Genomic DNA, 14,062 nt, shown 5'->3' with positions numbered 1-14,062 from the left:
TTTAAACTCTTTTTTTTTAAAAGATGTCTTCAGACACTCCAGAAGAGGGAGTCAGATCTCATTACAGATGGTTGTGAGCCACCATGTGATTGGTGGGATTTGAACTCAGGACCTTTGGAAGAGCAGTCGAGTGCTCTTACTCACTGAGCCATCTCACCAGCCCCCACCTTTGAACTCTTTAGAGAGCCCAGGTTGGCCTTCAACTCATAATTCTCCTGTTTCAGTTTCTTCACTGATAGGATTACGGAAAAGCACCACATTGCCTATCTTCTTTGTTTTTTTGTTTTTGTTTTTTCTTTTTTTCTAACACGCTTAAAAACCTGCTTAAGGTCCAGTGAGCGGGCTTAGTGGGTAAAGGCATTTGCTGCACAAAGCTGGCAACCTGAGTTTGATCCCTGGAATCTAACTAAAAGTGGGGGGAAAAATAGAGAGAAGCAGCTCTGCAAAGCTGTCCCTGACCTGTGCACATGAACCATGCTACACACATCCAGAAACACATCATGCACATACACAATAACAGTAACGCTTGAAAAATCCTGCATGATAGATGGGGTACACCCTCGTGAGTAGTAGCTTCTTCAACTAATGAGGTTTGTGTGTGTGTGTGTGTGTGTGTGTGTGTGTGTGTGTGTCTGTGTCTGTGTGTGATATGCTCGGGATTGGGATTGAACCTAAGGCCTTGTGTAAGCTAAACACACATCTTACCACTAAATGACACTCTAAGACCCTAGCTTGCTTGTTTAAGGATCAGTCCCAAATTAGGTAAAATCCTTGTAGTGGACAGTCACTACGTTCTGTAATCCATTTCCCTATTTCTCCTTAGGTAAGAGCAAATATGGAAACCCTGAGAGTTGAGGATATTTCCTAGTGGTGAATTACTTCCCTGCCAAGCACAGTGCCCCCAGGTTCAATCTCTAACACTGGAAAACAAATAAACAAATGGAAGAAAGTTTAATAAATAGGAGGGGGAAAGCCCTGACTTCAGAGACAAAGGCTGAGCACATACATGTCCAAATAAGGTTAGACAGACTTTTCTGCTCCCAATATGGGAATCTTAAGACAAATAAGAAGCATGAAGCACAGCTGGCGCTGACTCAAGTGAGACAACTAAGAGCCCTAGTCTTTCTTTTGTCCTAACCTACAGCTTTTTACTAAGTTCCTTTCTTAGTTTATGTTATGAAAAATTGTCTTCTGTTGTTTACAGTCAGGACAAGGGACAGCAGACAATGGAGTGCTAGAGACAACAGAAGCACTTGTGTACCTACGTGTACAGTACTAAGCTTTAAAAAGTACAACAGAAGCCTTACAGCCCAAACCTCAATCTCCCAGGATTTCAGTTAAGTGACTAATAGAGAGCATGTCTTAGTTACTTTTGCTGTGATAAAACACCATGTCTAAAGCAACTTAGGAAGGAAGGAAGGAAGGAAGGAAGGAAGGAAGGAAGGAAGGAAGGAAGCCGAGAGAGTGGTGTGGGCATCTCAAGTGTCTTGACAGCAGCCATGCACACTGCTTTAGGTGGATTCTGACCTTACACCTTAAATCCCTGCTAAGGAGCCTAAGTGAATCAGAAGGTGGTTCCCAAGGTGCATAGATTATAGCTAATAGGGTAAAACCTAGGTTGCAAAGGTTACAGGGGAAGTTAACACTTGTTGTTGTTGTTGTTGTTTTTCTATATTCTCTGCGTGTATAGAGAGTAAGGCTATACTTGAGAAACATAAAATCTTAGGCCTTAACCAGGTTTCATTGCTATTTTAGCATGAAATACCTCTATTTAAAGGGAATATTATCTTGGGCTGGAGAGACCATTGGCTGCTCTTTCAGAGGACCCATGTTCAATTCCTAGTATCCACAACGTTTTCTAACTTTAGTCCCAGAGGATTCTTCTTATGGCCTCCTTGGATGCCAGGTATGCACATAGTACAGATATACATGCAGGCAAAACACCCATATACATAAAATAAATAACAAAAAGATCTTTTTAAAGTGGTATTATCCCGATGTTGGTAATCTTCACAGCAAATATTTTTAATTGTACTAACGTTTTTTCTCTGAAAGTTAGTCTACTATGTAGCTCTGGCAGCCTGGAACTCACTATTGTAGATCAAGTAGACGGCTTCTGCCTTCAGAGTACTGGAATTAAAAGCATAAGATCCTGTCTTGACTTTATTACACTAGAATTCTTAATTCTCAGTTGCTAAAAGGCTCCAGTCAGAGATCTTTTCTTTTCCCACATCCTCAAAATCTTCCCTAGCTTTTTATCCTGCCCCACCGTTGTGACTTCACCAATGAACCACTATCTACACTCCTCAAACAAGACTGCTCATACGAATGAGTCCATCTCAGAATCCAAGAAAGACCATACCCTTCACTGGACCAGTCTATATTGCATTCCAAAACAAGAACTATGCTGATAGCCTTCTAAGCACTACCAACCCTCCCAAAAAATCCTCCAATATTCCATTACAGGTAATGGCCTGCAACTCTGATGGTCTAGGCATCATGTCCTTAAAAAGTCTCTGAATGAGAAAACTGAAGAAATGAATGAATATTTGATTTTTGTTTTCTAAAACTCTGCACGAGGATAACTGGTATTCAACTCAAGCCCAAGGTTAAGGAAGGTTAGCTTTACAGGCTCTGAAACACACAAAGAAGAAACTGAGCTAGAGGGAAGGCATAAATCAAATTCCCAAAGGTCCCCTATTAGTTAATTACAGGCTTAACACATATCACTTTTATGAAACTCTGTTTCTGTTTTTTAGAAAGAGTAGCTACCCAGGGAAGTACCCAGTGCCTTGGAGCCAGCCAGCAAGTTCGTCTGTGCTGGAGATATAATAGACACTTAGAAGTTGCTTTTGCTAAAAGAAATTGACTTCTTACCTAAGCTCATCAGATAAAAATAAGGATGAAGCCTGGTATCTCTGCCTCCATTTGTGCCTATCTCATCTGTAATATCAGCACTGGGGAGTCTGAGACAGGAGGATCATTTAGAGTTCTAGGCCAGCTGGGGTCACATAGTGAGTTCCATGCCAGCATGAGCTACAGAATGAGACTATCTCAAAACACAAAAACAAAAAAAATGCTACCGTGATCTACATTTACCATGATCTACATTAAATCTAACTTTATACAACAATCCCTAATGAACATCATCATTTTTTCTATTTTAGAATGAATTCAGAATTGATCTATTTGTATTTATGTGTATGTTCCTGTCTACTTAGGTACATGTTATGCAGATGCTCACGGAGGCCAGAAGATGGTGTCAAATGTGCTGGGGCTGGAGTTACAGATGACTGGGAGCTGCGGTATGAGTGTGAGAATCTGAATTCAGGTCCTCTGGAAGAGTAAGTGTTCTTAAACCTCTGAGCCATCTATCCAGCCCTAAATTTCAGTCATGATAGAGAACAGAAGACAAATAAGGCTCTTATATTCTACACTATAAAAGTACATTTGTACTTCATCTTGTAGAAAGGAATCTGTCTGCAAAATACTATAAGCAATCCAGCCCTCTACAGACATGTGAAAAATGCAGGAGGCAGAAGAAGAGAAGCACCAACACCATGCATACCAGACACAGGACTGACCACCCGACCAGAGGGGCAAGATAACCTCAGACCTCACTGTGTGGCGGTGTCGATTCTCTATCAAGTAGGCTAACTGGAGATGGCTGGAGGAAAGCATGTCTTTTAGAATGTTAGTCAGTTAGCTTCCCAGACTGTATGGGTTAAGGAGTGTAAGGATTCTGCTTACTCGTTTCGCAACGGCTGGTACAAACTCTGGTATACCAGTACAACTTCAAAGACTAAATCACATGACTCATGACACAGATATAAGTCATACAGCCACAATTTTACAAGCCCCACTGATCCCCATCTCCACCCCACCTCATAGCACTAGGGCTACAAGTGGAGCCAGTCCACCTTTTTATGTCATGCAAACTCTGGTCTTCTCATTTATACAACAACTCCCACCCCCAGACAGGGTTTCTCTGTGTAGCCCTGGCTGTTCTGGAACTCACTCTGTAGACCAGGCTGGCTTTGAACTCACAGAGATCTGCCTGCCTCTGCCTCCCAAGTGATGGGACTAAAGGTGTGCATCACTACACCCACCTTGGCTAATGACCTTTTTAATGTTCTTGAATTACATTTTCAGATACTTATATTCATCAGAGAATAATGCCTAATTTTGTTTTTTTGCTGTGTCTTTATCTGGTTTTGGTAACAGAATAATACTGGCTTTGTAAAAAGAATCTGGTAACATTTCTTCCTTGTTTGTTTTATTGGCTAATTTGAAAAGTGTTTGCTGTTTATAGGTCTTGTAGAATTCAGTAATAAATCCATCTAGACCTGGAATTTTGTAGTTGGAACATTTTATTATTATTATTACAGATTCGATTTTGTTCCTTGTTTTGGAGCTGTTTGAATTACTTTGTCTCATTTTGTTTTAATTTTGCTAGGTGATATGCATCTGTAAAATTCATCCACTTTTGAGTTTTCTAACGTATTGGGATATAAAATTTTAAGATATGTCTTATGGTGTAGATGGTTGCTTCTCTCCTTTGGCAGCTTGTATAGCACTCCCCATTCCTATGAAAGCTAGTCCTCATGAAGGAGGCTTCCAAGTCAGATTCAGTTCAAATCCTTTGAGGCTTATGTCCCGAGTGCATGGTGTCTGTCCAGCAATAGGGGCTTACCTTTAAATTCTAGAAGGGGCAATGGTACTGGCCTGTATCATTTTGGAAGATGGACTTTTCTGACAAATGGAAATAGACAGATAATGCTTTAAAAGAAATATGGTATTACGTGTTTTTTGATTAGGTAACTGAGACTATCAATATTCGGTTACTATTGAAAGACGTGCATTAATTCCTGCTATTCTGTCGACTTAATACTACTTGCTGTCCTGTTGGCTTAATTACTGTTAATTCTTTTCAGTGTTTGTCCTTCTCTTTAGTCTGAAGAATTCTACAAGTATCTTCTATAGAGTTTAATTCCTTTAGAATGCTTTTATTGTGAATTTTTTTCTCCTTCCATACTGACAAATAGTTTATGCAATATAGTAGATTGAATTGGCAGCTGCTGTCTTGAAATATATCATTTCAAGTCCTCCTATAGTTTCTGTTATATTTCTCTCTTCTAGCTTCTAACGAACTTTATTGTTCTGGATATGTAGTGTTTTAACTATAACATAACATTGGGAGGAGGTTCTTTTTTGCATCTGTCTGTTTGGTGCTAGCAATCAATGTATCTTGTACCTATATGCACATTTATTTTCATAGATTTGTGGAACTGCCTGCTATGATCTTACTGAAAATGTTTCCCTAAAGACTCTGACAGCAAACCAACTGCCTAAAGAAAGCAGAGACAAGCTGCCTAGAAGAGCTTTAGGCTCCCTGAATCATTTGGAAGGGACACTCTCCACCCTGTGGAGCTGCCTGCAGGCTGTGCAATGTGCTCTAGGTTTCTAGCTCTGTGCTCATGTTTCTAACCATGGTAGGGTGGTGGTTATGAGTCATTTCTGCTCCTGTAAGTAACTCTTTACCCATATTCCTGTAAGTAAAATGTTTCCCTAAATCTTTAGCAGGAAATTCTCCTTCTATGGCCACAACTGAATATTCCAATTCCACCTTATCTCCAAGCCAATATATTCTGTCATCCCTCTGATCCATTCTATTCTTGAGGCATCCACAAAGTTTTTATTCAACTTAGTAAATACGACTTCCAGTATTTTTGTTTTGCTTTTTTTACTTTTTGTTTTCAGTACTTATATCCCTTTACTGAGGTCCAATCTCATTTTCTGTATTGCCCCTGCCCCACATTTATAAAGCTGTCTTTTATTTTTGCAATTCATTCAGGGGGTTATTAATATCTTCTTTCTCTTTAAACATACTTATCACACTTTCTAAGTCTTTGAATGGGATTTCATCTAATTTACTGTCATTGCAGGGAATTGCAAAAGATTAGCAGATCTTGGAGGAGTCATGCTGCCTTGGATTTTAGGCTTCTCATGGTTTTTGTTTTGCTTTTATGTGAGATTTGTATATATGGGGTTAGGCTGCTGAATTTTTTTCCTTAAATAATCTTCCCCTCCCAACAAAAGTGTTTATAATATTTAAGAAGGACTAAGCTATATAGTAAAGTTCAGATATAATGTTTCTCTCTTACAACAGTGTTGGGGCAACCAAGCTCAATTCTCAACATTCCCCAAGAACAGAAAATTGTTATTGAACTCAATCATTGTTAAAGGATAGTCCCACTATGAAAATAAAGTAACAATCAAAAAAAAAAAAAATCACCCAGTAAACACACTCCTTTTAGGAAGTAAAGAAACAATAGTATAGTATGCAACAATCTACTACTACAAATTCGAGTGGAGGAAAAAGGAAAGAAAGTAAGGCCCATGATTAGCAGTGAGTTGGTAGAAACAAAGTAGAGCAAAGAGTAAAGAGGAGTGGGGAACAGGAGGGACAGGAGGGCATAAGGAAGGCAAAGATAGAATGGAAAGAGTGTGGTAGCTGGAGACACACCCTAGTTGGCACAGTGCTCACATAGCATTCAGGGCCCTGGTTTCAATCCCTAGTACTGTACAAGTCAAGTATGACAGTGCACTCCTATGACCTGAGAGACCTTGGGAGGTAGAGGCAGGAGTTCAAGGTCCTCCTCAGCCACACAGCAAATCTGAGGCCAATGTGGGATACATGAGACTTTATCATAAAATAAAATAAGGAGAGAAAGTTAAAAAATATGCTAGCAGATAAAAGTCTCATGTATCAGGAGGCTGAACTATGGAGACTCCATAAACCCACTCAGACTATGCTCTTTGGAAAACCTATCAAAAGGAAAGCAAAAAAGCATAAAAGGAAGGGGAGAAGAGGAAGAGGGGCAGTGATGGTGGCCTTGGTGGCAAGATGGGTCAGTGCTTACAGGAGCTTGCATCCAAGCCTGGTGAACTGAGTTTGATTCCCCGGGATGCATAAAGTGAAGGAGAGAGCTGACTCCTACAAATCAGCCTCTCCCTTCCACACCAGCACCACATGTCCGCACATACTGTGTCGATTGTTTTTGTCAACTTGACACAAGGTAGTCATCTGAAGAGAGTTGAGAAAATGCTACCATCAGATGACCTGCAGGCATGCCTGTGATTGGTATAGAAGGGCCTGGCCTAGTGGGGGTAATGCAATCTCTGGGCAGGCTGTCCTAGAATATATAAGAAAGCTAGCTGAGCAAGACAAGAGGAACAAGTCAGTAAGCAGTGTTACTCCATGGTCTCTGCTTTAGCTTGTAAAAAAAAAAAAAAGATACAAAAAAGATACAAAGGAAGAATTAAAAACAGAATAAAAGTCTGGGATATAGGTGGCCTGTCAAATTAATATAGGTTATTAAGCAAAGAAGGAATATATGTGAGTGGGAGAGAGCTGCATGGATACAGTTATAAAGTCTAAGTGTAGTCTCACCTGCAAGCTGGTTCCAGCATCCACTCTCTTGGCTTTCCTTTATGGGCTCAAATACTAACACATCCCTAGGCAATCTTTTGTGAGATCTGGTCATAGATACTAACTAGTCCTATCAATCTTTCCTGGGCTGAGTCACAAATGCTGGTCACACATCAGGGTGGTTCTTCAGGGGTCAGGCTGAAAAGCTATTGTTACCTTGGGACAGTCTTTTGCAAGGTCACATCACTGATACTCAGCAATCTTGAAGGGGTTGGTTTATAAATGTTGGTCACATCTTTGGTCATTCCTTCAGAAGTCTGGATGTGAATGCTGGATTTGTTCCTGGGAGGCCATTACCATGATGAAGGCCAGAGTATGTATGTATGTATGTATGTATGTATGTATCTGTGTATGTGTGTGTGTATGTATGTATGTATGTATCTGTATATATATATATATATACACACACACACACACACACACACATACATACATACATATTCCATGTTGAGAACGAGAAGGTATCTTCTACTTGTGTTGACTGCAGTGTCTGTTGTTTACTTTGTCCTGAGGTCTATTTTACCTGACACTTCAATGATTGGTATTAATAAAGTATCCCACAAGTTATTTTAATTGCTATTATCATAATGTATTTTTCCCCATCTTTTTACTTTCAATTTGCCTATACTGTTATATATACAAGATGAATTTCTCGTACAAAGTATATATTTGGGTCATTTCTTAAAATCTACATAATCAAAATCTGTGTCTTAATTAGTGTCTTTAGCCCACTAATAGGCTTTTTCTTCCCTGATCTGGGGTTACAGTAACAGAAATGTTAGACCTCTTTCTTTAAACAGTTCCATGGTTCCCTGAGACTTTAAAATTTTATTGGACTGCACCCAATCTCATTTCTTAATTCCTGTTTTGCTGTTAGGCTACAACAAACAAGTAGTTAACTATAGACTGTACAGCTCACAGTGCTGAAAACATCTGCTAGTGTGGTGAGTGGACTTTCCCCTCCAGTGCCCACACGAAGTCCTCCATGTTACTGGTGAGAAAGCATGCCGAGCGAGCGCCCAGATGACTGTGGCTGAACTGGACTCTGTTACACTAGTACAGCCTATGGATCCAACACAGGCAAGCCCAGATCTAGTAAAGCTGCACTGAAAAAAGCTTTTGGAAAGTTTCTGAAGGACTTGGTTTCCCTCAAACCCCTTTGTTATGTGGAGACCTCAGCCTGGGCTGCATAAGACTCTTGTCTCAAAAAAAAAAAAAAAAAAAAAAAAAAAAATGCCGGATAGTGGTGGCGCACGCCTTTAATCCCAGGACTTGGGAGGCAGAGGCAGGCGGATTTCTGGGTTTAAGGACAGCCTGGTCTACAGAGTGAGTTCCAGGACAGCCAGGGCTACACAGAGAAACTCTGTCTCAAAAAAACCAAAAAGAAAGAAAGAAAGAAAGAAAGAAAGAAAGAAAGAAAGAAAGGAAGGAAGGAAGAAAGAGAAAGAAAGAGAGAAAGAAAGAAGAAAAGAAGAGAAAAAAAGAGAGACATTTTCTAATATTTCAAACACAATGAAGTAATAGGACCCCAACAGTATTTTAAGAATATCTACAAACAACATGAATGATAAACATTCAAACTCAGCAACAAAGACAACAGCTCCTGTATTTTAGATCTCATCAGGTGCAAGTGGACCAATTTGCATTAAAATACAAAAACAAGCAAGCAAGTAAACAAACAAACAAACAAACAAAAAACCCAGGGGTTGGAGAGGTAGTTCAGTGGTTAAGAGCACTGGCTGCTCTTCCAGAGGATCTGTGTTCAATTTCCAGCACCCACATGGAGGTTCATAACTACATGTAACTGCAGTTCCAAGGGAATCTAACGTTCTCTTCTGGCTTCTGAGGGCAATACACGGCAATGGTACACTTACATACACACACACCATACACATAAAATAAAAATAAAAACTTGCCGGGCAGTGGTGGTGCACACCTTTAATCCCAGCACTCGGGAGGCAGAGGCAGGCGGATTTTTGGGTTCAAGGACAGCCTGGTCTACAAAGTGAGTTCCAGGACAGCCAGGGCTACACAGAGAAACTCTGTCTCGAAAAACCAAATAAATAAATAAATAAATAAATAAATAAATAGATAAATAGATAAATAAATAAATAATAAAAACTTAAAATTTAATTAACTCAAAAAAATCAGTTAAAAAAAAAAAGCAATACCAAACCAAACCAAACAAAACAAAAAAACAGAAAACCTGCTCTCATCCTAGATTTCCTAAACCCTTTTGAGATGTGGCTAATGTTTTTGTTCTGTAGGTCATTTTATCTTACTCATCTTTGTATATCCTAGAAAGGCCCTAGACTCCTAGGTGTCCTAGGATCCTGGCTCTCCTTCTGTCCACCACATTGTGACAGCAATCACAGTTTCCTAGCCTCTTCCATTTTACTAACTGGCCAGCACTAATTACCAATGCCAACATTATTTAGAGTTCATTGCTCAAAGCTTACTCTATCTACAACTTCCTGTCCCCATATTAAAAGTCTGCTTGAGGCTGGAGAGATACCCCAGGGGTCAAGAGCACTGGCTGCTCTTCCAGAGGACTCAGGTTTGAGTCCTAGCACAAGGTGGTTTACAACCAACTGCATTGCCACACCTTCTGCACTGCAAGCACGTGATACACAGACCTATATGCAGGCAAAACACCCGTATACATTTTTTTTTAAAGAGTTGGTAGACTCATTAAAGCTCCAAAATGTACTTCAACATGAAAAAAGAAGCAGGAAAAATATATATAGTCCTCTCATGTATGTGCCCACACACACACACTAAGCTTCACTGTGGAAATACCTGATGCTGTCAAATGAAATAAATAACATCACGATGAGGGGACATAAAACTCCTACTGCTGGAGGCTGGAAAGATGGTTCATCCATCAGGAGCACTAGCTCACAACTTCTGAAGCTCCAGTTCCTGGGAACCCAGAGCTCTCTGAGGGAACTGCACTCACAGCGTCCATACACATACATGCAAGCAAAACAACTATGCACAAAATTAAGAACAACAACTACCACAACCACCCACCACTGGAGAAGGTTTAGCATTAGAAAACAGGTTGTATAATTCTTGCTTTAAATAGCTTAAGGCATTAAGCTCTGAGTCCTCTGGAATACATTAAGGTTCTGTAGGCAATGTAAATGGTCTTCCTGAATTAAGAAACCATAGCTTAGAGCGGTTGTAAGAACTGTAAAATCAACAAGTGGTTTGACACGTTTTTCCTGCTATTTTAATGCAACCCTACTCAATGATATGGTCTGAACTGAGGCATACTTAAAGGATCGTCTCAAGAACAAATGTGTTACTGAAAATATACTTGGAGAATTAGGCTCTGCTCTCCCATTATGGCTTTCTAAGGTTGCTGAGTTTCTCCACCCGAAGGAGAGGCTGAGCCCTCCCAGGGAAGGAGAGAAAGCTCATTTCCAGAACCCGCACTTAGCATCATAAAGAACTACCAAGGAGAAGAGCCACTTGGCTCACACAAAGAGAGAGAATGCAAATGCTAAAATCAATATAGTGCAATCTCATAATAAACAAACAAGCAAGTAAGGGCACAATCCTGATGGACTTTTTTTCTCCAAGACTGTAGAGCACACTGTAGAGCACAGAACAGCTAAAGAACTAAGGTATTTCAGGGCTGGGGATATTACCTCAGGGGATAGAGTACTTCCCTTACATACATAAAGCCATGGACTTGACCCCCAGCTCTGCAGAAACCCATGAAAAACGGGTGAGACATGCCTTTATTCTAGCATTCAAGAGGAGGATGAGAAATTAAAAAATCACCCTTGGCTTACTTACTTTAGATCCTCGGTTGCTTTACGTTCTTGGTTACTATGGCTACAATAGTAAGTTCAAGGCTGGCCTAGACTATGAGACCCAGACTTAAAACAAAAACACAAACAAAGCAAAACATCCCACAAGGCGATTTCCCTACTTCAGAAGCAGACATAGGACATGGCACATTTAGAAAGTGCCATCAGAGTTTCCCTGTTCATGATGGCACTGCCTTACAGGAACTTTAGGACCCAGGGTTGCTCTTTGTCATTAAGTCCTAATAATCAAGTCAAAATCCTGTCTCAAAAAACTCAACCAAACAAACTCCCTATGAATGAAAAGTCCATACTACAGCTCTCATTCAAGAACTATTTTGGGGCTGAAGAGAGAGATGGCTCGGTGGGTGAAAACATGAATATTACAGAAGACCCTCGTTCCATTCCTAGCTCCCAATTCAGTCACCTCACAAACCCCCTGTAACTCCAGACTTAGGGGCATCCTCTGGCCTCTGTAGGTACCTGCACTTACATGCTCATGCCCACAAACATACATATCGTTAAAAAGAAAAAAAAAAAAGAAATACTGGGAAGGCCACGATAGCTTTACCGAATTCTTTACATACAGGATAAGAATGTCAATTTCTCCTTTAAGTGTCTGATGAAATAAATAATACAGTCACTCTGAGAAAACATTCCATCCATTTCTTTAAAAGGTAAACGTAAAATTACTGCACAGTCTGGCAAGTTTATACATTTAGACATTTATTTTACAGAAAGGAAAAACATGATCATGTTCACACTAAAACCTGTACATGAACACCCACACTAACTTTATTTTTAATTTCTTAAAAAAAAAAAAAAAAAAAAAAAAGGCAAACACCCAAATGTCTTTCAGGTGAAGAGTACAACAAACTGCTGTACATCCATGTTATCACTCAGCAAACTATGGCACAGGAAAGGAAGACTGTGTAACTCCACTTATCCGGGATACTGAAAAGTTAAAACAAGCAAGAAAAATGGCAGTTGCCAGGAGCTGGGGGAACAAGGAATGGAGAACTGTTCACTGTGTACAACAGCTTCAGTTTTGTAGATGTCTGAGGGCAACAGTAGTGTACCAATATGGATGTACTTAATGCATAAAAATGGGGGCGGGGCGCACATGGTGGTCACATCTGTAACCCCTGCAATCAATATTCCACACATCCTTTATCCAGGTGGACAATGTCCATGGCCAATACAATAATTGCTTCTGATGAGTACAGTGGTTGTACAAATTCTTAGCTCTTGATCCTCTTCCTAGGTGCCTGGAACCCAATGGTAAGTGTGCGGACAGTGCCCCTGCTACATCCCAAAGCAATAGAGCTTGAGCACATTATTATGTTAAACACTGGGCTGAGTTAGAAGCATTTTTTCTTGAAATACTATTTGTTCTGAAGGAACATCAAAAAAAAAAAAAAAAAAAAACCAACAGTGACTTAGCAAACATTTCCTTGAAACTAAATTTTGGGGACAACTGACAATATTTTGTTGATAATGAGAAAAGCTTCGCGATTTCCACTGAAAATTGCAATGCTGGAGTGTGAAGCCTGTCGAGTCTGACAGCTTCCTGAATAGTTAAGAACTGAATGAAACCGGTGGTGATGTTAACGAAGCTCACTTAGAGACATTAATACCCTGTGTTAGCATCCAGAATCTTCCTTAATAGGGTAAGCCAATAAAAATCCATTATGAGTAACAGTTCCATTCAAATACAAGACAGTCTGAGGAATTTTCATATAACTGTGAGCTCGGGTTTCATATTAAAACTAGTCTTTGAAGAAACATCTTCTGAACTTCTGGCAGAATCATAAAGAATACCCACAAGTATTTGGAAAAGCCATTCGAATATTTCTCTTCATCTACTTAAAATCGAATTTCTTTTAAATAGTTCATTCAAAACACATCACAAAAGACAATGCAAAAGGGGAACCCAGCTGCTTTTTCTATTAAGCCAGACGTGGAAAGGATCTGTAAAACAAACATGTATCAGGCTGTTCGTCTTAACTTTTCTGTTTAGGGTATGCTATTTTCATTCAATTGTTATGCATGTTAATAGATCACGTATCATTCAACGAATAAACATTTTACACGTCCGTTTTCATTTCTAATATAACAAATGTATTGGACTGCGTGACCCTGAGACCCTCTGATCCATTCTTCTTGTCGGTAGAATGTAAAGTACTATTAGCCAAACTCTGGGACAGCATCTGCCCTTACACCCCTAGGCCGCACAGGACAGCTCAGCAGGACCATGAAGGCCTCTCCCGCCTCGGGCTTGGGCGGTGTGTGTCCGGGCCTCTCGCCAGCCGCAGGCCGCGCGGAGGCGAAGGTTGCCCGCCCGCCGGGCCGGGCCCAGAGGAGGCTCGGGCAGCGGCGGGTCGCAGAGCGCGCGCGCGCCCGTACCTGTTGGTCATTCCGGCCGCCACGCCCAGCATCTCCGCGGTCCACGCCGGGTCAGTCTGTGCCTCAGTCCCCGCCGCGGCGGCCGCACCCTCTTCCCTCGCTGCGGCGGCGAGCAGTCGATTTGAGGGCCGGTCCCAGGCAGGAAGGGGGCGGGACGAGGCGGCCCCGCGGCCACTAGCTGGTAGTGGCCCGCAAATGGCGGCGTTGACCACGCCCCGAAGAGCGCCAGCCTAGGCTCGCGAGGGGGCGTGGCTAAGGCCCGCCAAAGCCGGACTAGGGCGGGGCGAAGTTTTCTGAGAGGGCGTGGTTAAACCTCGCGTGGGTAGGACGGTGCGCTTGGGGTGTT

At 41.0% G+C, this 14,062-nt stretch overlaps 1 protein-coding gene across 3 annotated transcripts in view; it reads right to left on the bottom strand.

The window, feature by feature from the left end:
* Positions 1-14,062, bottom strand: part of Lims1 (LIM and senescent cell antigen-like domains 1) — a 101,350-nt gene extending 87,288 nt beyond the window's left edge. For 2 of the 3 annotated variants that reach the window (NM_001359115.1, NM_026148.4), the window contains exon 1: positions 13,717-13,857. In NM_001359115.1, the coding sequence (NP_001346044.1) occupies positions 13,717-13,748 (32 nt within the window). In that variant the 5' untranslated portion in view covers positions 13,749-13,857. Of the gene's footprint in view, positions 1-13,716 lie in introns of all 3 variants that reach the window. The other variant, XM_030244824.1, reaches the window with a different exon arrangement.

Source organism: Mus musculus, chromosome 10 (assembly GCF_000001635.26).
Source record: "Mus musculus strain C57BL/6J chromosome 10, GRCm38.p6 C57BL/6J".
NCBI classification, from domain to species: domain Eukaryota; kingdom Metazoa; phylum Chordata; class Mammalia; order Rodentia; family Muridae; genus Mus; species Mus musculus.
This window is presented reverse-complemented; position numbering and strand designations above follow the sequence as displayed.